At 38.3% G+C, this 25,815-nt stretch overlaps 1 protein-coding gene across 1 annotated transcript in view; it reads left to right on the plus strand.

The window, feature by feature from the left end:
- The first annotated feature begins 220 nt into the window (after window positions 1-220).
- The window catches only part of MYLK (myosin light chain kinase), a 125,589-nt gene continuing 99,994 nt past the window's right edge, over window positions 221-25,815 (plus strand). The window contains exons 1-4 of the mRNA XM_042877680.1: window positions 221-378; window positions 19,673-19,880; window positions 22,699-22,747; window positions 24,841-25,006. Coding sequence (XP_042733614.1) covers window positions 229-378; window positions 19,673-19,880; window positions 22,699-22,747; window positions 24,841-25,006 — 573 coding nt within the window. The 5' untranslated portion in view covers window positions 221-228. The remainder of the gene's footprint in view (window positions 379-19,672; window positions 19,881-22,698; window positions 22,748-24,840; window positions 25,007-25,815) is intronic.

Raw genomic sequence — 25,815 nt, forward strand, 5'->3', positions numbered from 1 at the left:
TGTAACAACTGTAATGCACACAATCTTCCTGGGTCTCAGTTCCCCACCCAGAAAGTAACACTTGTTACTTTAGGCTGAAGGCTCTTAGCAGTGTATATGTATGTAATGTACATTTTATATATATATATATATATATATAAACAGTTTTCCTCTGTTCTGTTTCTTAGCTGGAACTGTAAATAATTCATCCTCATAAGTTCCTTGTTTTTCTCTTCCACAGTCCACATCATGGGGGATGTGAAACTGGTGACATCTACTCGAGTGTCCAAAACCTCCCTGACGCTCAGCCCCTCGGTTCCTGCTGAAGCACCAGCATTTACTCTGCCTCCTCGGAATATCCGAGTGCAACTGGGAGCCACAGCAAGATTTGAGGGGAAGGTAAGAAACAGAGATGGTGAAACGCTTCTCCATTTTGTTTCTGTCTTTTCCTGAGGCTGCCTAGTAGTCTGCACAGCTAGTGAAATTGCCTCTCCAATACAGAATCTTTATTCAAGAAGACTAAACCGGTGTTTCCATTCCTGCAGAGGTAGTTACAGGTCTGTTTCTGAGCAGAGGAGAGTGTTGCAAAGCTTGATTATGTGCTGATTGTAACCTAGATAAGCATACCAGGGACCAAACTAAGTATCAGTGGAAAGCAGCCCCAAGAGCTATCTCTAATCAGGGAGCAAATATTCTCCTATGGTGTATTGATACTTCTGTCTCCCAGAGCTGCTGTTGGCAAAGCTTCATGTGTAACATGTAAAACTAATGTTTTACAATATGTACTTCCTGCTAATTACACTAGGAATTGATACAGAGAGTTGTGATGTTTTTGTAGCTGCCTCACCTGCTAATCCAAAAGGAAAAGGAGTGTCTTCAGAGGATAGGCTGACTTGTTCAAGGAAACGTGTTAACTAAAAAGGATTGAAGGAGTTGGGGTGCGTGGATCCCAGGTTCCCTCCTTTCCCTCACAACAAGGGCATTAAATTGTCCTTACATGTATCCATGTTTCTTTCATTCTTCAATCCTGCTATGAGCTCTTATGTTTATCTTTTTCTCCCTTGACCCAGTTTTTTTCTCCTGGAGTCACTAGTTTTCTGTCTCAGCCTGCTCAGCTTTCTCCTGTCCATGCTCTGACTGCATGCTGACAGCTATATCCTCAAACTGAATGTGGTTCTGTTCTTTGAAGTGGTGGGATTTCTCTGACAGAGGCAGGAAACTGCAACTTCACTGTAACAAAATCAAGGACTAGAAGGAATTTGGGAAATTTATAACTTCTGAAACTAACATAAACAGAGGGCCAATAGAGGGCATCTGATATTTATCTTATTTATTTATGCAAGAGCAGGCTAGGAACTGGGATTTTTCAACAAGAACTGAATTATATTAGGTTTTAAGTCCAAAATGATATTTTTTTTTATCTCAGAGTTGTCATCATTTTGAGAAGAGACTCAGAAAACCTCTCTGTGTGTATGACATATTCCAGCCCCAATAAGCATCCCCTTTCTTTACTGTTTTTTCATTATTTCACCTTGTTTAGTTGCAAACAGCAGAGAAATGACAACATGCTGCTACTTTATTTATGTGACACTGATGCACAATACTACACTGTGACTGGTTCTTCCAGACAGAACTGCAAGTGGCAATACCAGTACATGGAATGAGTGTTAAAGCATGTGATGTTGCTAAGTTTTAGCTTTTACTATTTCTTATGTTTCTTATTTAAAAACTCAAGTAAAATATTTCCAATTTTGGTGCTATCTGCAGAATTTTATTAGTTAAATTAAAGCAACTCTAAAATCTAGTTACCCACAAGTTAGTGTGCAATCACTGCTTTGAGGGTTTTTTTCAGGATAAACTGTAGCTTGTTTTTTATTTTTATTTTTCTGTAGCTTGGACAAAATACACAAATTCAGTACTAGCTAAACAAAGATTTAAGAATTCCTTGAAGAATTAAGCTTTTATTGAGGTTCTGGATTGAACTTCTTTGATGACAGAAATGTAATTTAGATTTCATTTTGGTATATGAGTATGGCTGAATCCTTTGATCTTCTGTCCCCAGAGCACAGATGATAACACACTGGCTGCATGCATGTCGGACTGTTGATTTAAACCTTTGTAAGTTCAAAAATGCTTTGTAAGTGCTGGACCTTAAGATCACAGCTTTGTTGAAATACATGTGGGATCTTCAATTAGTTTGTGGTGAATAGGCTGCCTTCACAGATTGGCAAACCAGGATGCATAATTATAGCCGCTGTCTTTGGCACTTCAGCCTCTTGCCTTGCAGAGTATTGTCTGGTATTTACTTACTGCAGTTTCATTTTGCCTCTATGAGCAGATGCAGCTGAGAAGTAACAGCATGTGACACAGCTGTAGACATAAAACAGCCAATCTCTATTATTGTGCATTAATTTCAAATTCTTTGGAATCAACTCTTGTTGGAGGCTGAGATACAAACTTGTGATCTGAGGGGGAGGGAGAACAATCTATGCTATAATAGCTGGAAATAGAGTGGTAATGTAACACTGCATGTTCTCCTTATTAACTTGTGCCGGAAAAATGAGATTCTAATGATCATACTGCCTACTGAAATTCAGTTTATGTGCTCTGTTGTTTATAATGTAATATATTTGGAGGGCTTGTGTTTAGTTCTGTTGCAACTGTTGGATTCAAATGAATATCTTCCTTGTGCTCCTTGTCTGGTAATATGGGCAGGGTTGGGTGAAAATGTGACAGTGTAGTGTGGAAGGATGCTGTCACTCACTAGCTGTAGTCCTGCTAGATAGCAGCCTCAATGGTTATATCATTTGGGACCATGTGTAGCTGCTGTGGACAATGTAATTTCTTCTATCATAGCAAGATTCCAAAGATTCAGAAGGACAGTATTTATTACAATTTAGTAATAGAGGGAGCTACTGAACATACTTGAATTGTTCTATCCTGGAAAATAAGCTACAGATGTTATGATGGATTATTACTGATACTTTGCTTTATCACACAGTATAAATATTGAACTAAGGCTAAATGAAAGTAAAAAGTTTTAAATATGGCTAGACAGGAGATTTTCTTCAAATAGTTATTCTGTAGTGGAATCTTTCTTTACAGAAAAAAATATTATGAGAATCCAAGACAGGATATTGTCGTGATCCTGTGCTCTCATTAAGTGGACAAGGGAGAGAGAGCCCTAAAGTGAAGATTCTTGCTTTTCTTTCTTACAGAACATAAGACAAATTCTGTGAAATGCCAACTGAAGATCAGAGAGAGGGCAGAAATTGAGAAATAGCCTATAGATGTAGGAAATTGCAGGTGGAAAGGATCTGGAGTTACCATTAAAATGAATCTCATTTTTTTACATTCCTCCTATTACCACTCTGTTTTTCTTGCTGAATTCTCAGCAAGTTTAACTATATTTGACTGCACACTTCAATTTCTCAGTGTGACCTCAGGGCAGAAAGTTAGCTCATCGTCTTTCAAGTATGTATGAACATTATTTTGGCCTGGAAATCAAACTGAGGTGTGGAACCACTTATGCTAAGACAAGGTTATCTTCTCCAGGCACTCTTCTAGCCTCTTCTGCATGGACATCTAAGTTGCTCATCAATCCATTGCTGAGATGCCAAGTAGGGCAGTTTTCCCAGATTATTCTGAAACTGCGTTATAGTTCCCAATTTGTTAGGAATTGATTGATGAGCTGGCTTTCATTGCATATCTCATGTGAGGTGAGCTGGTCAATGTAATAACTTCTGCCCTGTGCTAGGAGGGCATTCTAGCTTGTCCATCAGTGCCTTTTAAGATACTCTTGGAAAAGGAGAGCATAGTGTTACTGGGCTCTGTTTTAAGCTGTTTGTTTCTCTGTTGTATTAATCACAGGAATATTTATCAGTGCTTTGCAATATTAAATTGTGATTTTGTATCTTTCTAATTCAAATGTACATCATTGGATTTCATAATCCCCATTGCCATACTGACAAAGGAGATTCTTCTATTTGTAGAAAACACCATGAGGGTTTCAAGTGTACCGCAGGATGAAAGGGAAATCCTTTTCAGATGAAGCACTTCAATAAGAATCTGTAAATTACCAAGCAAGGTGGTATTTTGGTGTACATTACTGTTCTGATCTAGAAGTAGAAGACCCTCAGCTATGTATCTACTTTAAAAATGATTTTATTTTAGAATTTCTTGATCTCCCTCAGCTGTGCTATTCTATTAGCAAAGGCTATATGGATGTAAACTAATTGAACAGCTGAGAGCCAAAACCAAGAGTCTTTGCTGTTCTCTAATGACCAAACCATATCCTCGTGATTATTCCCTCTCTATTTTAAGCTTTGGGTTCTAAGACCGGTAAGGTTATTCCTTAAAATAATAAATAAATAAATAAATAAATAAATAAAGGAGGTTGTTGTTTTTGATAACCTGTGATTAGCAACCCACACATAATTTTGCTGAACTTAAATAGCAATAGAATGGCTACACCAAAATATAACATGAACATTTTTTGCTCTTTGCTGTAATGTCACTGAGTGTCAATCAGTAAAAAATGGTAAGTCAACCATTACGTTTCAAAAAACTTGTCCCTGCCCAGAGTGATCTTAACGTCTGTATTTGATTGCTGCTAGCAGTTAACCTGCTTTGTCTGTATGTTTGTATAATTCTTGAGGGTAATACTGATGATCATTAATTCTATAAGCCTAAAGAGTACTTGTGCTACAGCTCTGTCTGAGAGGAAAAGCCAAATGTGCTACAGATCATGGACTGACTGCCTAGGGGTCAGGAAAGAATTCGGCTGCCTGGATGCACGGTTGGAAGCAGTGCAGTACGTGTTGTTTTTTTGCTTCATGTGAACCATCATATACGGTCCACTGCCAGAAGCAAGATATCAAGCTATTAAATCTAGTCTGGTATTCTAATCTGAAGGAGCTGGATTTCACGTAAACCATTTACTGACAGATGTAGTTCAGAGTTTATGTAGATGTTGGGGCTTTTGGAACAGAGTTTGATACCCACTGAGTAATTATTATCCTGCTCTTCCCATTCTATCCACCTTCAAATAAGGGAGCTGGATGGTAAATTTTAAGGCAAGCCAGGTTCACGTCAAATCCTTTCCTTATGTAATGTGCTTTCTGATTTTCCTTCTACTATCCTGCTGCAACACTGGATCTGTGTCTGTTCAGATCTCAGTTAAGTTCAATGATATGTGTGAACTTGACAAGTTCTGAGTGGCTTTTGCTGCTGCTGGTTTACACAGGTACCCTGTGAAGCATGGTGCCTGAGCAAATTTGCCGAGTTTGGGCAGAGAGAAGCAAGAAGCAATGGGGAGACTGACAATGATCCTGCCACCTGTGCTGGGATCAATCACACTTTTTAAATAAAATTCTTCTTTTCCTATATAGGAAAATAAAATAGTCATTAATAGACAGCAAGCGCGATATATTCCAAACCTCTGCAGAGGGCCACATGTGGAGAAGGTTTATAATCAAAGCATGTCATTACTCATTGCTGTTTTTTTGAGGCCATACTCACTCTAGATCTAGACTCCAAAGTTAAAAAAAATATTCTGCTTTTGACATGTTATTTGGCTCCGTTCACTCATGGATGCAGTTTGAAGTTTGGAAACCTACAGGGCAAAACCAGACAGCATGCATTTTTACATGTAACATCTGGACTTCCTAGCATCTAAGTGCATGCTGAACCAAAAAAGATCTGTGAATTGTGTACAGTTCATGAACAGATGACCAGTATAAGGGCTTTGAACTGACTGTCCACATAGGTTGAATTTATTTTAGGAAACTTGATAGGCAAGTTATTGCCTGCCAGTAACAGCTAAATCATTTGATTACATAGGATGGAAGGTTCTTTAATTCTTTATGATACAGGCAGGAATATGACTAGCTATCACAGTGACCAATTTTCCAAAGACTGCTTCTGCATTTATGTACTGAATGTGGTATTAGAGATAATCCTGGAATCCAGGCCTCCAATCTGCAGTGAATCTACCTCCGAATGACGTGCTGAAGGCCCGCTACAACTTAGGCAGAGCAGGAGGTCAGAGATGGTCATTCTTCTTGACTGATAAATGAGAGATCTGACATCTGGGCTAACCTTCTCACATTGAGAATGTGTTGTAATGATTCTCTAGAAGTGATCTAAGCTCTTACACTTTTCTTCTTCACAGAGCTTATAGCACTATTCATGATTCTGCATGAGTCTGAACACCTGGAAATGTCCCATTTACAGAAAAAAAAACCAAAACCCAACAACAACATTAAAAGCATCTCTTGTTAGGCTTTCTGGTGATGATAATAGCCTTAGTTTCTGTAAATCAGTGTGTTACTGTAAACTTGCGGGCAGACAGAACAAAGTAATCCTTGTCTTCTGAAAATACTTTGCTTAAAGCTGCTACAAATTCCACGTCAGCTCTGTATGTCTTTACTGCTTTATAGAGATCTTTATAATTCATGTGTGGAATGAGGTGAAATGAAAAACTACATTTTTATCAGTGTTTCTGAGTTTGCCTTGCCTTTCTGCACCTTTTTACAATACTTCAGCAGATGTTACTCGATGGAATATATTATTCACTACAAGCAGAACAACTGAGATTAGTAAACTGCCAATTAGAAGCTGCATTGTATGCCCACATGTAGCATACACAGTAACTTTTCTTCTGAGGATGACAACAATTTGCACATATGGCCCAAAGAAAACAGGACATAAAGAATAACGAATTAGTTCTTGCAGTCACTTGACTGTTGGTGACAGAATTCATCTAGCTCTCCTCTTTCTTGATTCATGATTAATAGTTTACCGTGGTAATTTGCCTCTAGCTGTGCAGTAAAATCTCAGACTGTAGCTGTGTGGCTTAAGAGGTTGCCATTATTTCCATGTGCTTCATAATACAAAAGTAACCCTATCGTTACGGTGAATGTAGCATTTGCTTTGTTTTTGCAGGGCCTTAGAGTATTAGTGTGATGCATTCTATTTTGTAAAAATAATTTAAAAAAAAAATTACAAAAGCCTCCTCCTCTTAGTTTTATCTGGCATCTTTTATCTGAAATCTAACCACTATATGTCACGTTCCCATACTCATCAAACAATGGATGAAGAATTTCCATTTCTGGGAACACTCTGGACTTCAGCTTCATTCTTCTGCTTATACAAGGTTAGTGTTCTTTGATAAAAGAATACCTCAGCAGTTTGACACTGTAGGTAGACAAATCAATATTTCATAACAAAATGATGTTAAAAGCCAGTGCTCTGGAAGAAGTAGTATGGTAAAATCTTGGGAATGCAAATTAAACTACCAAATGATAATTATCTTTTCTTAATTCATGGTACCACTTAAGCAGCCTAATTCAACTGGAAACTTACTATAGCATTGCTGACAGTAACAGATACATAGGCCAGTTTAGAGCTGGGCTCTTCTCTTCATAGCTTAAAACAGCAGAGAAAATAGTGCTGCTCTCTGTGATGTGTATGGAGTACTGAGGCACAGTGAGATTTACTTGTTTGTAGATTGCACAGAAGTACATGCCTGGATTCAAAACTGAACTGTGTGTTTTAGAAGTTCAGTGCCCACCCAATCCCTTAGATGTGATCCTGTTCTTCTTGGAGATAACTTTCTTTTCCAAAACAAGAAGCTATATAAGATTTCTAATTAAGTGCACATACCACCAATATCTAGGTGACTGTATTTGGATTAAGAGCATCACTTAATGAAATCAGAATAGCAGAATTAGGTCCTCATTGCCTTGACACAAAAACTAGGTTGTTTTCATGTTATGGTATTCTAATGGACAGAATTGTAGACAAGGATTTGTCTACTCTGTGGACTACTACACACAGGTTTAATGGAAAGCATTATGATGGATTTGTTCAAATCTCAACAGGAATGCCAGTGACTGCGGTTAAGTGGGGCTCTATTGAAAGCATACGCAGAGTAAGCACTTTTTTCACAACTTAAACAAATACAGCTATTTTTTGAGTGCACGTGTGTCTCTTACCAAGATCACAGAAATTTTAGTTTTGAGAGAAAACACTAAAAAGGAGAGGCCCACAAAATTTCTCTTGAACTCAGCAGGTCTATAATTATTTATTCTGAACTGTTGAGCTAGAAATTCATAGCCACTTCAGTTTAGGTTTGGTATTTCTTTTAGTATTTTGAAGGTTTTCTCTCTTACACAGTTGAACCTCTACCATTGACTATTATCATATATGCTTTAACTTGTATGTTGTGCTGCATGAGCTATCTCTGTTAAACTGTGATTAAGACATGCATATGCTACACTTGGATAGGTTAGGTTTTGTAGTTGGTTATGATAGAGGCTAGATGTCTAGGTTGTCTAAAGTATTCAGATCTTAACAATCCAACCTTGCATTTTATATCAATTTGTCATCGCATCCGTTCTACTTTTTAATGAAGTGTAAAACAAATGACATTTCATGCCCAATCTGGTTGTCAGCTTTGCAAAGTAGTATTAACAATGAAGCCATATGTATAACTGAGGAGAATATTTACAGCCTCTTCAAACCACTGCCTTTGCCAGCAGCATTCATCGCTATCAGCAAACAGATTTTAAATGAACAAGCAACTGTGCAGTCAACTCAGCAACAAAGCCCAGTTTTAGCATTTCCTGTGGCCACTGGCATGCTGCTAAATGGCAAGAAATCTTTCATGGCTGGAAATTGATATCGTAGGGACATGTTTATTCAGAAGCAAAACTTTTAGCTAGCACACCACACTACAGATGTGGATTACTGCTGTTAGTTACAAACCTCAGAGCTCCAAGCATGTTGCAGCAGTGTGTTTTGAGTACAGTGAGCACTTTTTTCTTTTTGTTTCTTCTTATTAATTTTCCACAGTAGATCACACATGTAAATTTATATAAATGTATATATATAAATGTATATAATTATATATATGTAAATGCTCATGTAAATTTATATAGATTCAACGCTTGCGGATTGCATCGTGTATTGATATTGCTCACTGGGGAAGACCATCTTCAAGCTAGGAAAGTAGGAAGATACACTGGCTGTCTTGGCCAGTGGCATAGCTCCCACAAGAGGGCTAGGCTGCCTCTATTTCACAACACATAGAATCAGTTCACATCACATTAAGATTGAAACATCATATTGGTAAGAAAAAATAACAATCTTTCAGAAATAATTATCAATCAAAACAATAGTTTTGCATATGTTATTACAGAGAATGAAGAATGTTGCCTTGAGAAAGGCTTGTTCTCTGCTTCTTGCTTCAAAACAAAATGGCTGCCATGTCAAAACCCAAATATTATTGTCAAGAGTGGATCATTGCTCAGTGCAAATAATTAATGCAGTTTATTTTTTCTGTTTTTTTTTTGTTGTTGTTGTTGTTGGTTTGGTTTGATTTTTGTGTGTGATATGACCTGAGTTTTTTGACCAGATGATGTTACACACGAGCTGTGGCTTGGAGTAGCTGGATTCTATGATCAGGGAGATAAAACAGCTTAATATTTGCAGTTTTCCTTCAAAGTGGACACTTGCATCTTTTGCATATGGCATAGTAAAATTTCACACTGTTTGTGTCAGAGGACTTCCCAGTGCACGCACTCCATCTAAGCAATCTTTGCCTGAATTTTTGCATAAAATTCTCTTCATGCTTTTAATAGCTATAGGTCATGGCTGACTGGCTGGCTACAACATGGGGAAGTAGAAAGGCAGGTGTTGCTTATGGTAGAATGGTTTATTAAAGCTTCATCAGTATAGCACAGTCAGTCTGGAATTGCAACACCTGAGTTAAAATGCCCCCTACTCGTGTAACAGAGGTTTACAGTCTCAAGTCCACTAAACTGATATAATAGATGCATGTATATAGAACAAGTGTCATCTTTTAGACTGAATGGGTTCCACTCATGTCTACTTAGTAAAAAGTGTAGAGGCCACCTTCATAGTGTTCCCTACTTCATCACAGTAATAATTTGGGTTATTTGGGGGCTGCATAAAGAGCCCTTTGAAACTGTTACTTTAAACTCAGTAACATCAAACTCATTTTTAAAATGAGTTAAAAGCTAATTTCAGAAAAGCACCTATGCATGTGGTTAATTCCAAAAGATGTAAGTAAGGCTTATGCATACGTTTACGTACCGGGACTGATGTCCAAACTTGGGAATTAAATAAACTCAAAGCAGTTTCACACCAGTGCAGCTCTGAAATTCCTCTTGGAGTTTTTCAGAAAAAAAATCAGCACAGATGGACTTGTTATGTTACCCGAGAAGGCAATGCCTTAATCAAACAGCCATACACTGGTGGTTGAGCACCTTGAGTACTTCGTGCACCTCTGGGAACTCACCATACTGAATTACGCAAAACAAAAATGGTTAAATGTAGAAGACTGAAGGCAATATTATCTGCAGCTGCTGTCTGCATTTCAGTTAACAGACCATGTCTTCTATGGATAGCTCATAAATTCTTCCCCGATGGAAGTACCATGAATGCTGATTCCCCCGAAGATCTGTGCTGATGTGTGGTGCTCAACACCTTTGTAATCTGCAAAAATGGTGAGATGACAAAGATTGCAGATAATTTAGAACTACTGAAGATAGTCAAAAGGAAAACTGGTGGGGAGATATCTGCAAAAGAATTTAATTCTGCCTAGACTATAAAACATGAATGCCACTTGGCACTGATGGATACAAAACAGTAAAATAATACATACTTAGTTCAACTTATATTATCTATTACCCCTGGAAAGAAAGATCTTATCCTGAACAACTTTCTTGAATAATCAGGTCAAGGTGGTGAAAATAACAAATTCTGTTTTAAGATGGATCTTCTTTGTGGGTCTTCATTCTTGTTTAGGCAATTAGAAATTGAGGTGTGTGCCAGCAGTTCCCTAGACCTGGATAGAAGTGTTTCCCCTAATTATATAAGTATGTTTGTAATGTCAACATTGGTTTATGATCCGAACTGAAAACATGCTTCCAGCCTCTACATCAATCCACATACAGCTTTAGAGGTCTAATGAAGCAAGACCTGATTTCAACAAAAATTAATCAGAAGTTTTCATCCAAAAATTTTGTGCAAGTCAAGCATTTTCCTACAGAGTTCTAGATGGTCAGTATTGGTGGCAGGGATGGAATAAGCACAGAAGCATGGCAGAAAGTTACTCTTCTACATGATCAAATCATTACATGCTTTCTAGAATGGATGAATGTACTCTTTGCCAAGGTGCTGCAGAAACCCTTGCAGGTTGCCAGATAGTAAAATGGAATTTTAAGGAAGGGTCTCTCACACAAAAATTGAGAAAGAATCCCTGAACTCTTTACTCTCCCATACCTTCTGTCTTACCTGAATTCTGTGATCTACAGGTTAGATGCAGTGTTCATAATCAGAACACTGTACATTTAGCTCTATGATATTGTGGAGGTTTTAGTAGACTTCTAGAAGGAGTTGGTACAGCAGTTAAAAGGAGCCAGAAGCATTCAGGACTTTTTAAGTCAATGTTTTAAGTCAATAAAACATAAAAGCTACACACTACCTAGTATCCACAACTTTTTCTAGGATTATGTAGAAGTAAGCGTGATATGGCACACTAACCATTATGTTGCTGAAACAATGATTTTAAAGGAACAGCTTTTAAATAAGTAGGAAAAGAGTTACTAAATCTCTTTTTACTTCTGGGCCTTCTTATCTTCCTCAGATAATATCTCCTGATCTCTCATCAGGGCAAAAGGGATAATGGCAAAGCTTGCAGTCTTTTGGATGCTCCAGTAGTGTATTATCTTTTCACTCAAGGCTGATAGAATGAGTTTTCCCTTACTCACAAAGATAACATTAGCAATATCAAGGAGACCAGTTGTGCAGAGGTTTTCTTTTCATGGCCATGAATTGGAATCAAGTAAAATGCATATGGTTTGAAGTTCAAGAAAGGAATTTAATGTAATTATGCATGGTCTGATATTGCCTAAAGCCAGAATGCAATGAGTGCTAGGGATAGGTGCCAGGAGAATGAGTTGTCAGATTTGATGGCACTTATCAGATGTTTTATTCTTTCTATTTTTGATTCTTTTTACTAGTCATAGTACTAGGATAAGACAACAGTTTGTTTGAATATTCACATTGCCATTTTTCTCTCCTTGCTTCACACCATCTGGGAGAAGAACCAGAGAATTGCACACACCAGTTGTGAAGACTGATGTCTTCAGAGTAGTGTTTCAGTAAAGATTATGGCCAAAGGACTAATTTATGAGGGCTGTATGCATATAGAATGAGAAAACTAAACACCAGATGTAGCGTACCAGAGTTCAGCACTTGAAAAAAACATACACAAAGTTTACAGAAAGAGAATTATTGTTTCTTATGGGTTCTACGGATAGTGCTTTGAAGTGAGCTATGTTTAGTCTTAGTGATGTATTCCAGTTTTGCTTTCAATGAGGCAATTGTAGATTTTAGACTGCTCATTTGAGGAGATAAGAGATAGCTATAATCTTTCATACAAAACAAATATCTTACTACATTCCAAATATTCAGTATTTTCATATTTAATCTTGCCAGGCAGGTTTTCTGTTTTAGAACAAAGTTTTTTTTTAATGGATAAACTATCTTCAGATAGAGTTTGTGTGTGTTTAATCTCTCAGAAAGAACTTGACAGTGTATCATATCCACTTTTCTTCATCAAGAAAATCTGCTGCTCATTTGTTAAAGCAAACTGCAGTTAGAACCTGGCAGAAGTACTTCTATATGACCTGCAAAAAAGCTACGCTGGCCAGAACCATATTTTTCACCTGTGCTAACCAAAATAAAAACAAAAATATATCACCTTGTATGGGTCACGTTCACTGCAACCTCCACTGGTTTGTAGTACTTTTCTCCTAGAATTGACTTAATATTTCACGTGAGTGTAAACTCATACAACTTATACAAGAAATAGCTTTTTTTCTTGTTGCAGAGCAAGCTGGACAGAGCATTTACTACTGTAGCATCCTCTGCTCTTAAGTACTCAATTCAGTTCACAAGTCTTTTGATCAAGGTCCAGAAATATTTGGCTCTTGCTGAAGGTAGAGGACACTAGCTAGAGCCTAATGACTCTGGGAAACACACTTCTTTTTGGGAAGGATTTAGGATGAGTCTTTTGTGGGATAAGCCACATCCACAGAAAGACTGTTGCTGTTTAGACTGAATCCCTTGGGGGCTGCAGGAGGGCCCTGGATCGGCTTTAACTGTATGACTTTTAGACGAGACCATCTACTGCGTAACTTGCAATAAAGGGAATAATTTTCACTTTCTGATACCTAAACATTAGCAGAAGAGGTATGTAATACAGTCCGTATCATATTTCAAGTGTCAGTGCTACAAATAGTTTATTCCCTTATTTACACTTACTTGAATATAATTACTTTTACAGAATTTGTCATGCTGCTTAATCACATTTCTTCTCCTGTTTTCTTGATACAGTATGATGGATTTAAGTTTTGCAAAGGTACAAGAGCTTTACTTCCAGCTTGTAATGGCTGTTTGCCAGGCCTTCTTCTCTGTGTCAAGCTTTTGTTTGCAGGCTGCAGAATAAAGGCCAAAGTTGGTCAGATATTCTAAACGGTTTTCTGCATCTCATTCAAGTCTCCTCCTGGTGTGGCGTCTAATGATCTCTCCAAAGCACATTCTTTGGAAAAGGTCAATTGTAACTGGAGGCAAGCATAAGTGAGGCAATCTTTTATTCCTTAGTAAGTTCTGATCTTGGTGGGTCTTTCCTTGAGCTGTAATTTCTAGGAAAAAAAATGGTTTACATTTGAAGGCAGGTATGGGACAGAGGATAGACTGCAAACCCTTCTCAAAAAGTTACTTCACTGTTTCATTCTTTAATGTTAAGACAAGATAAGGCAGCCAAATAAGCAAGAAAACTTCTGTTCCTCTAAAGAAGTTCACTCCCATCAGAGTGAACATCATCTACCAACCCACTGGGCATTTTCTCTAAGTGTTCTTTGGCCAAAGTTGTTTCTGGAAATCTTTTTTTTTTTTCATGTAGGAGGAATGAATTGATCAGTAGAAACATCCAAAAAGCCAGATGAACTGAGATAAAACATGGTAAAAATGACGTGTCCAAGTTGATACCAATATAAACACAGAAAGAAGGAATTTAGCCTAACTTGATTACACTTCAACCATTTTTTGTGAATTCAATTAGAATTTAATATACATGACCTTATAGCCATGGTTTCTTTCAGCTCTGTTTCTCACTAGTGTTCAATTAATTCATTTTTCCTCAAGGCAGAGTCAACTTCATACCCCCCATTCCTGATAGATGTTTTTCAAACTGCTGTATGGACTCACAGTGATGACAGTGGAAAAAAGCACATTTGTGTCTTTCAAAGATAAATTCAAAATCAGTCGTTCTTCAGATGAACTGAAACCACCCAAATACAACCAATCTTCTTATTCAGTGATTTAATAGTTTACTTACTGTGATTTTAATTCTGAATTTTTTGGAAGTAAAGCGCAAAGGCAGGCTATAGAGAAAGCAGCAGTACTGAACACTGTGTGCTGACAGATTCTGGATGTTTTAAAATTCTGATTTCATGAGGGAACAATGGCCTTCTGAGAAGACTTTTAGTGGTTAGTGGAATTCATATTGCAGCATATGAAGTCATCTTTATGAGGGGAGTTATTTTGAATAGCAATTTCATGACAGTTGTATCACTGCCAGTTTTTCTTGGTACAGCTTTTGATGTGCTTGTCTATACATGATGTAATTAGGGGCAATTTCTTTCTGGTCTTTTTGTTTGTGTGTTGCTGTAACCTTGAGTAGAAACAAGTGACATTTATCAAGCCCTTAACATCAAGAATGGAATGCTTCAGCTAGTGTAATGAATGATATACTTGAATATGCCATGCACAGTTTGCCAACATTTCCAAGAATCTTAAGGTGCTATTGTCAAAGGGAGTAACAACAATGTTATGCAGCCCATCAATAGTTCACAGCTGCTTGTGCTTTGGATTTTTGCTATTTGTGCCTGATTCTTTTTGGAGATTCTGGGATTGCATTCATTGTTAATCTCACTGAAAGCAGTGGCAGTTATCACAAAGTAGGGTCTGAATGGGAGTTAAAAGCATGATCCAAAAGAGCTCATCAGATTACCTAAAGCTGCTACAGTTAAATAGGCAAACCTATGCCTTTTGGAATTGATATATAAGCAGCTGTTTTATGGAGCATAGATGCAGGCCAAGTTTTAGAAAAAGCTTTCCTTTACTTTGGAACAGACAGGGAAACACCTCCCCTATGAGGACAGGCTGAATGTGCTGGGGCTGTTCAGCCTGGAGAAGAGGGACTCCAGGAAGATCTGATGGAGAACTTCCAGTATTTTAAAGGAGGCTACAAGAAAGAAGGGGAAGGAAGAATTTTTTACAGTAAGGGTGATGAGGCACTGGCATAGGTTGACCAAAGAAGTGGTGGATGCCCTGTTCTTGGGGATGTCCAAGGTCAGGCTGGATGGGGCTCTGAGCACCTGATCAAGCTGTGGGTGTCCATATTCTTTGCAGGGGAGTTGGACCAGATGACCTTTACAGGTCCCTTCAACTCAATCAATTCTATGATTCTTTGATTTAAAAGGGTTTCTGAATATATTTGGCCTCAGATGTCACTGAATGCCTTTAGGTTTGTGACAACAGTGACTAGTTTTCAGCAGATTTTTTAATAATATTGTCCTTTAGTGAATAGCTTCAGTAGACTTGTTGGACAACTTCTCCTTGTTTCTTTTATTTGGGAACATCATTCCTTTTCATTAGCATTTCCCCAAACCTTGATGCAGAGCTGAATCTTAACTCTCGAAGTTTTACAGGCAACAGCTTCTTTCTCAGCTCTACTCACTTACCATGTTGATGTGTGAAGCAGGAGATTTGTTTTACCTTGACTTATCTAGTCCACTTCTCCAAGACTGTGGTGAAGGATTGATGAGTTCTAACAAAAACTCAGACCTCACAGTGTATATACTCCTTGCAGTCAATTTTCCACTTGTCGGTGTTGTTGAGCAGGTAAAGAAAAGCCACAGCCTCAATGGGACTGGCAATGCTCAGACACACCATGCTGTAAATAAAGGTTATAGCCTTCTGCTGCTGGGCATTAAATAAGCAGATAAATTTCTCTTCACTGTGGATTTATTCAAGGCAGATGTTTTTAGTGAGTTCTGGAAAGGCTGGGAAGGAATATAAAACCTGCTGCAGTTCTGGAACTGATCCATTAGAATCAAAACCTAGTAACCAGTGATAGGTTTAAGGATCCCTGACACTTTTATGGCAAGACTATGTATTTCAGAGAGGGCTGGCTCAGTTTGAAACACATTCCAAACCAAAACCTGAAATAAATTCTTGCAACAGAGCAATTCACAAAACTCCTACTTGCCCCTTATGTCAATTTTGACAAAAATGAAACAAACAAAACAAAATCAACCAAGATTGGGAATGGAATGATGCAACGTTCTGAAAAGAAATGGCGTGCTGATTGCCTGTGTCTCCATTTTTCTGGATGCCATTTCCTCAGTGTAGAGTTGCAGATAAACACAATAATACAGGTATAACAAGTATGAAACAGACACACATGGAAGAAATGGAAAAATACTTAATGTGTGCTTAGCTATTTAATACTGGAAAAGCATGTGTAATTGTCTACCTGAATTTGAGGGGCTGGGTAAGAATGGCTTCATGTGGCCCAAGAAGGAATTAAGAATACGACAAAAGAATAAGGAAAATAAAAGATGATTGCTACTGCTGCAACCCCAGTAGTTCCCTTGGAAGTATTCGAAGTCTTGTTTGAAGCTTAATGGAACGATACATTTTAAAAAACACCACAAAGAATGATTGAAAATTTGATATTTTGTAAAGCATAAATGGCAGGTATAAACTCCCTCCTAAGACATTCTTTGGTTTTGGATAAGTCACTTAATCCAAAATGAGAAGACAGGCAGAAGGGCATTGACAATACTACGATAAGAAATGGTTTTGTGGTACGAATCACATTCTTTACCAGTGAACATATCATCAACTCTCAAGAACTACACCACCAAAAACAAACAAACAAAAAATTGAAGTTCCAGTAGCTTCTTTTTGTGAAAATTAGACATACTGAGAAAGACATCCATTCCTGAGAGCCTGCCCTCTCATTAAGCACTAAACCAATTCTGGAGTAGTGGTAGGGGACATGGCTGAGTAGGAACTGCTGTTTTTCAGAAAGCAAAAAAAGACATGGCCAAAAGAGCTTTTCAAGATGCTAGGGTAGTTTGTAAACAGTGATTGATCCCACTGCGCAGGGATCCACAATGCGTTCAGCATAGAACATGGCTCTTGCTGAGGTAAAAATAATTGTTTCTTGGAGAGAACTGAGGAAGTTTGTACCAGAAGTGGAAAATTTATTGAGCAGATTCAGTAATGTTCCCTCTCCGTATATTAAGAAATGTCAGGAAGAAGTGGCCACAACATCACTGGCAACATTAATTTTTCTGAATTGATATGTAAGGAATTAAAGGAAAGAGACAAATTTCTGATAGCTGTAGCTTAAGCTCAGACAGATGAGAAGCCCAGACGTAGTAAGGTGGAACTGAAAGGTTTTGAAAGAGGAGAACCTAAGGATGGGTGAGTCTGTTTGGCTAAGAATTGTGATCTGGAGAATAAGTACTATGTAGTCTGAGGAAAGGAATATGAGCCAGCAGTGCGCTCTGGCAGCTCGAAAGGCAAATGGGATCCTGGGCTCCATCAGGAGAGGGGTGGCGAGCAGGGACAGGGAGGTGATTGTCCCTCTCTACTCGGCTCTTGTGAGGCCCCATCTGGAATACTGTGTCCAGGTGTGGAGCCCTCAGTACAAGAAAGACATTGAGATTTTGGAAAGGGTCCAGAGGAGGGTGACTAAGATGATCAGGGGGCTGGAGCACCTCCCCTATGAGGACAGGCTGAGGGAGTTGGGCTTGTTCAGCCTGGAGAAGAGAAGGCTGCGGGGTGACCTCATTGCAGCCTATCAATACCTGAAGGGAACCTACACCCAGGAGGGGAGTAAACTCTTCAAAAGGGCTGATAACAGCAGGACTAGGGGAAATGGTTTTAAGTTGAAGGAGGGAAGATTTAGGTTGGATGTTAGGGGGAAGTTCTTTACTAGGAGAGTGGTTAGGCCCTGGAACGGGCTGCCCAGGGAGGTTGTGGATGCCCCGTCCTTGGACGTGTTTAAGGCCAGGTTGGACGGGGTCCTGGGCAACCTGATCTGAATGTGTATGTTTGGTGGCCCTGCTAGGCAGGGGGGTTGGAACTACATGATCCTTGAGGTCCCTTCCAACCCGGGTGATTCTGTGATTCTGTGTGAAAGCTGAGCTGAATTGGTGATTTGAAGGTGAGAGGAGTCTGCAAGGAGGAATTTGGACAAGCCACAATCAAGTCATCTTCAAATCAAGATAATCAGTATTTTGCCCACCTGGAATTTGAAGGGACTTCCTGTTCAGTTGCCAAGGTTTTAAAATATAGTTAAATATGCAGTATTGCCACTTGCCTAGTGAGCAAACTCAGACATGATTGCTTACCCGAGTTCATCTTGGTCCACTCAGTTATTTATTTTTCATGGCATTCAGGCAAAGGATCAAAGAGTCAGAAGATGGCATGCTATCATATCAGAGTGGGGGAATAGGAAAGAAGTGGGGAAAACTTCAGAGGTTGTAATCAGAGGTTGTTATGACAACAGGGGAAGTGTGCTAGCAGTTAACACATACTAAACCAACCTTCAAAGCGGATGGCACATCTCATAAAGCAGAGGAAGAAACTTTGCCTGAGGAGATAATTCATTGATGGAAACTGGTATATGTCTGGTTTTTCCATCCTTTTCTGAAAAAGACAGATTCTCAGCAGGCAGGTTTCAACAGCCTAACTGAAATCAATAACTTGGTTCTCAGTTACTCAGAATCTGTCTGCAAATCTGAAGGTATCACTAATGCCTTAGCAGGCAAGGATATATTAATGTGGTTGCTGTGTAATGAGCATAGGGCTGCTTTATTTTCTTGAAATCTGTTCTTTGGGCGACCAGTAGACCACAAAGCACCTTAAGCATATCAGTATGTTTTTGTGAACATATCTAGGTCTTTATTGTTCACTTGCCACCATCACATGAGAATTCCCTTAATGACACTATCTCAAGTGGTAACCCCTTGTCTTCTGTTTTTAAAGACAGCTTCTGCTTTTTCAAGACAGAAGGTGGCATGTACTTGTACCTCTTGCCTGTAAACTGGCTGGAGCCACTACATCACAGCATGTATGGAAACTAGATAGCTCCATGCAGATTTACAGTATAAGCCTAATCCTTAGCAGCCATGCTAAAAATGTTTGGCATAGATACCTTGCAGTCTTGAATACTTAGAGATATATAGTAGTACTTCTGCCTTTTGAATCTCTGAACAATGAAAACCCACGCATCAAGATTTTTCATAAGCACAGTTTCTGTGCTTCCGTAGGCAAACCATTCTAGTGGGAAACTTTTGCATAGGTATCTATCTGCTTCTCCAGTCTTATGATTTTAACAGTTTGACTTAGCCAAAAAGTTTCTTCATTTCATTATGTTCTGCCATTTGGCTTGCGAGAAACATGTGTTAAACAGCTCCTGTGTCAAGAACTTTCCACTGTATTGCTAAATGTCCAACATTTCTTCCTAATACCATCATCTGTTTGCCTTCATTCTCCACTCTTTCTCACATCGTTCCAGGTCAGAGGCTACCCTGAGCCACAGATCACGTGGTACAGAAATGGACGCCCTCTCCCAGAAGGAGACCATTATGTGGTGGACCACAGCATTCGGGGGATATTCAGCTTGGTAATCAAAGGTGTGCAGGAAGGTGATAGTGGTAAATACACCTGTGAGGCTGCAAATGATGGTGGGGTTCGTCAAGTGACTGTGGAATTGACTGTGGAAGGTAAGACAATACTTAAACTGCCACTGTGATAATAATAGAGTTTAATTAAATGAATAGGTTGTGTTAAAACACCCATCCAGTTAAGATCATAACAGCACATACATGTTTTCTCACTGTTGCAAGAGTAGCACTCTTCTCTGGTACAGGAGAAATCCCTTTTTCATAGCTGTAAGTCTAACAAGGGTTCAGGGAGTGGGGCATCTGTATTGTAATATTTCCATTTCTGGATGCTAGATTTAATGCCTTCTTTCCCCCAAACCTTACGATCAATTAACCGTGAATGGGATATTAATTCAGGTCATTCACAGAATTCTCATTTAAATCCAATCTAATATTTTGAAAAATTATGCAAAGACTTCAATTAAATTGATGAAACCTTTAGGATCTGTGATATGATTATGTACTATAGCATATTATATGGCTAAATGTTAATATGCATTCCAGTGAGGAAACACATGGTTACTAAGAATGACATTTACATATTTTTTATTTTTCTGTACTCTTTGTTGAAGTCCAGTTCTATAAATTAAGATTTAATATTTGACACAGTGCTGCCTATTAGAGACACAAATGAAGCAGATGAAAGCACTTGCTTTTGCCACAGATATTCACATTTACAAAGCTGTGAGCAAATTACAAATTGCCTGAGAAAAATATTTGCTAACAGAATGTGAGTGTTTAGGGTTTTTTTTTATTTGTGTTTTTTTGTTGTTGTTGTTGTTGTTGATATTGTTAAAACAGAATTTTTATCCTAACAGAATATTGGAAATAATTTAATATCTGTAAAGTACATCTTCCTTTGGAAGTTTGGCCACCATTTTGAGGCAGCCTGAAAGTTGTTTCAGAGGCTTTCCTGAAAGAAACAGAGAACCTCTACCAGACTTCATTTTTCCTCTACAAGAGGAGGACTGCTTAGTTTACATGTTCAGCTTCTGAGGTGCAAGGCCTGAACAATTTTTCTTACTTCAAGTTACATTCTTTCTGTTGTTCCTCCTTTCCTAGTCCAAGTATTGTAGTGGTATTGACAACCTTTCTACTCCTACATCTGAACTACTTGTTATCTTAACTGTTGAGTACTATTTCCTTTCTGGATTTGTTTATGGACAATTCAGGTCTGCTTTGCAGGGAGGTTGGACTCGATGATCTCTGGAGGTCCCTTCCAGCCCCTACAAGAGACACTACAGCTCTGTGATTCTGTGATAGTTACTCAGGCTTTACAATGATCCAATACTGTTTTGGATCTCTTTTGGAGGTTATCCATACTTTTGGTTGATTGCTCAAGTTAACATGGCAGGGGAGTCATCTTTGCCTGCAAAGTTAACATTTTCTCTTGGGCAGTAAGAGCAATGGGGATCTTGAAGCTTCACAGCATATCAAACAGGCACACTGAGGCAATATGCTCCTGGCGTTCTGCATGTGTGCTTCCCTTTGCTAAGTTGAACGCCTGGTTGCAATTGCATATTTAATGTTACATGGAAACAGCTAAGATCAAGCCCAGGAATTTTTAAGAGAACATCTGCATATTAAATAGTTGCAAACTGCCATATTTAAAATGTAAAGAGTGACAAAAAGCCAAGGAATAATGGAAATCAACTGTGCTTCTTTTCTCTTAGCTGTTCAGTCCTCCTGGAAATATGCTAAATATCAAAGCATCTCAGGTCACAACTTTGCATTGAATTCCTGAAGCACAGCAAAAATTGACAGCTGGCCTGAAACAATCAGCACTTGGTGTATTCTGAGCAAAAAATCTCTTACACACATCTTTGGAGTACACACTGAATCATGCATATGTCTGACATGATATATATTGCCTTCTGTTTAAAAAAAAAAAATGTGTAAAATCATTTTATTCCCTAGTTTAAAGCTATCTGAGAAACAACTTCTGTGGAGGTGGGGCTTTTTTAAACATGTTGTTATATCAGGTGTTCTGACATGGGCTTTGGTGCTGTTCAAAAACAATTCCATGGTAGCACCCAGTGACTGAATTTAACAGAATTTAAGAATTAAAGTGGTCTTTATCTCCTCATAAAGGGATCTATAACCCCTCTACACATCAGGATGGCAAGGCACAGGGTTTTTTTTGTTTTCAGCAAAGAATTCTACATTGGGCTGACTGTTACTTGAAAGTACGAGTGACACTTTCTAGCTTTTCTATCCTACCGCTCTATCTGAAAGTCAGTGTAAATCCTTAGGAAGTGCTAGCATAATTTCTTTCTTCACAGCCATCAGAGCTGTTTGTTTCAAGCTGCCACTTTGGATCTACCTCAGGCCACTATCCATTTTTTCTGCGCCAGATCTGCCAGGAATGCTGTGTGCAGTAGATGGCGCTGAGCTTACATGATTTCATATACACATATCCCTGTTGCTAACGCCAGTAAGTAGGATGAACTTCAGAGCTTCAAAAAGAACGGTCTTTTTGAAAAGATATTCATCAGAGCAACAACCAAAATAACAAAAACAGGCAAGCAAAGCCAGACCTCCTTCAGAGTCTAATATATATATATATATGCTATCTAATTATTATTAGTGCTGTAGAAATTAGACATTGTTATTCATTCAAAAATATTTTTGCATGAATAGTCAGCAGTGTAGTTGCCACTGAGGTCAAAGGCTAGTGGTAACTCTGCTAAAACCTGTTCTTGAAATTGGAGAGCCTAACTTCAGGCTTTAGATCACGTAACCTCATACTGCAGGTGTTGCATTCCTCCTTCATTTTTGAAACCTGGAGAAATGCATGCTTTACACAGTCTAGTATCTGTAATTCCTAATGGTCTTGTCAAAAATTCTTACTTCCTATTTTCCTGTCTTGTGCTCACAGGAAACTCCTTGAAGAAATACAGCCTACCGTCCAGTGCCAAAACCCCTGGGTAAGAAGTCCAAGGGCTTTGATATTGTTTAACAGATGCATGAATGTATTTTGGAGGGTAAACAAGTAAAATTACTCTTTCTAAAGGATATGGACTTTTTCTTTCAAGTTCTTCCAGCATCTTCTCCTTAGCTTTGATTCAGTCTGAGAGCCAGACTGAGGGTTGGATTCTTGTCTAGATCTCAACAGTTCCTCTTTGGACTGTGTTTGTTACTGGAAATGTATCCCCAATGCTTTTTGCCTGTTCAAGAATGAGGGAAATGGAGGAAAGAAAAGCCTGATAGTTAATGACTCAATTTTGCACATCATGACGTTGGAATAGAGTAATTGGTTGGCATATTTGCTCACATTAGCAAGATGAGAATAGCAGGAATGTCTGTGCTCACAGAGGAAAGACAAGGTTAGCTTCATCAGTTCAAAGTTCTTAGCTCCTTTAGAGCTGAGTGTCAACTACAGGAACAATCTGAAAACAAACAGATAATTGTGAAGTCAAGTGTGTTAAGTCCAACCCTCCATTTAACCGAAGCAGAATAGATACTATGGGAACTGCTCTGTCAGTAAAATGTTTGAGGCTACCAGGAAGGCATAAGTAGCTTGATACAACTACTGCTCCTTCATGCTGACAGGAATTCTTATGGCTGAAAACAGAATCTCCTGCTGGTATCTGTGCTGCAGTTTTGCACTCTCCTGTCTTTGCTCTCTGATATTCCAGAAGCCTTTCCTGCATCTTCCATAACCTGACAGGCATCTTTTAAAAATCAGAAAAAATACTGCTTTTAGAATGATTAGAAAGAAATAAAACCAACTGAAACCAGCATTCTCTCATATATAATTCAAATATTACATAGTAGCCTGGAAGAAAGACATATTCTGGTTTGGTGTAGCCTGGTGCCAGGTTGATTAAGAGATCTGCAATGATTTACTCTGGTACACAGAAGAGCCTTCTTTCAACCATGCCTTAGAGGTAGCTTGAGGAGGACAACATTAAAAGCTATCTGATATTTAGTTCTATGATTGTTTCCCATTTTCGCATATTACAGTCCTCTCTCCCAAGCTTTTACTGATCCTCGTGTCCATATAAATCCTTTCATCATGGTCTTGTTTCTTATTTAGAAACCTCGAGTTGCCTATTTGGCAACCGTCATGTCTTGGTAGCACCTTGGCAATGTGCTCTCTTTTAGTATGTGACACCTGGTAGAAATTGTGAGGTACTGACATCTTACTTGCATATGGTAAAAGGCCATCTGGAAATGAAGGTCTTGAAAGTGGTTCCGTTTGCTTGAAATTAAAGGTTAAAAAAAAGGAAAAAATTACTGATTGCCATCTGTTAATGTGTGTCTTTGTTGTACCAGGGCTTTAGAGCAAAGAATGTGAGTGTTCTCTTTCACATTAACATACCTGACGTTGCAAATTTCTTTTTCTTGCTGTGTTACTGTTTGATGTTTGAAGTTTTATGGCTACCTAACTGTGGGTTTTGGATTGCAGTCACTCTTGTCATTCTAGTTTCATTCCACATGTGGTTTCCCAGATGTGCCATCCATTTAAATAGAGCTGGATTTTACATTTAAAAGACATTCACTGCTATTTCGACGGGTTTCTGTGCCATTTCCATGTTTGCTTTAGCAGGATATGTCAAAAATGTTGCCAAAAGAAATTGATGATTTATATTCAGAAATTGCACTGAATGTTGAAACAAACTATATGATAAAGAACTGTGAACATTGAACAAGTACGCAGAAATAATCTATTAGGGGACAATTAAGAAACAGAAAAGAGGGAAAACTAAATGTATGCAGTGTTTCTTTTCATTTAGTTTGTCCAGCTCTTCTTATAAGCAACTCATATCCCCAGGATCTGTCCTATGAGTTATGTGTCTGCTGGATGAGAATGTGGCACTGTGCTATTTAGCTGCATGAGGAGTCAAGAGCAGTTATCACCAGCATTTGCATTTCTTCCATTGACAAAAAACAAACAAACAAAAAAAAAGTGTATAGCTGAAAATCTTCTACTCTAAAATGCTTCCTGAAATGTGCTTTAACAACAACAACTTCTAGTTGTTCTTCTTTAAAATCAGGATGTCAATTACCTTTTTAGGGGAAGACTTACTGTTCCACCTGTGGAGCTTAGGCCAAGCATCTGGGGAGAGAGTCCACCAAAGTTTGCTACAAAACCCAATAGAGTTGTTGTGCGTGAAGGCCAAACAGGCAAATTCTCATGTAAAATAACAGGACGACCTCAGCCTCAAGTAACTTGGTCTAAGGTATGATTTCCCAATAAATTAATGTTTGCTTTCTATTCTAAAGTTTTGTTACTTGGTGAAATGCGTTTGGTACTGCAATATGAGAAATCAACAATGGCAAGAATTTATGTACAACAAGGAAAACCCTATTCTTTCTCATTTTCATACTTAATGAATCCAAAAAAGATAATAGTGTACCTACTTAATATAAAATAGCCATAAAAATAGCAAGTACAAGATGAACTTACCCAAAGACCTTGCTATCTAGATAAGAGAAATAGAGAAAGAGTGGGAAATAAGAACATAAGCATATCTGTTTTATAGAGAAGATCTGCAGGGATTTAATGCTTTAGCTGTGGCCACAGAGGAGTCTCTGACAGCTTTGAAAATTACAGCTGCATTTTTCAAGTTCTATGTCAGTTCCTCAATCATAAACTGCCTTTTCTGTTTCATTTATATTGGGTAAGTTAACCTGTACATTAAAATTAGGAAGCTATCTGCAAAGAAACGAAATTTAATTGAAAAGAAAAAAAAAAACAGTTTAGAAACTAAAAGACATGACTTTATTTTGGCATGCATGATTGTTTTTTGCAAATTTAGAAAAAAAAAATCTAAGGCAACTGAACAAAGGTTCAGCTGATTCAGTTTGACTTCTGCTAAAACATGGTAAAAGAAAGGAGTATGACAGAACAAGAGACCTGAGCTGTCAACTTCGGGCCTGCATCAACATGGGAAACTGTGAGCATATAGAATGTACATAAATAAAACAAAAATAAACACTTAAAATTCATTTGACTAATAAACGACACTGAAGATTAAGTCCTACTGCC

This window comes from Lagopus leucura, unplaced genomic scaffold (assembly GCF_019238085.1).
Source record: "Lagopus leucura isolate 7727_CA_CO unplaced genomic scaffold, USGS_WTPT01 Super-Scaffold_100019, whole genome shotgun sequence".
Classification (NCBI taxonomy): Eukaryota; Metazoa; Chordata; class Aves; order Galliformes; family Phasianidae; genus Lagopus; species Lagopus leucura.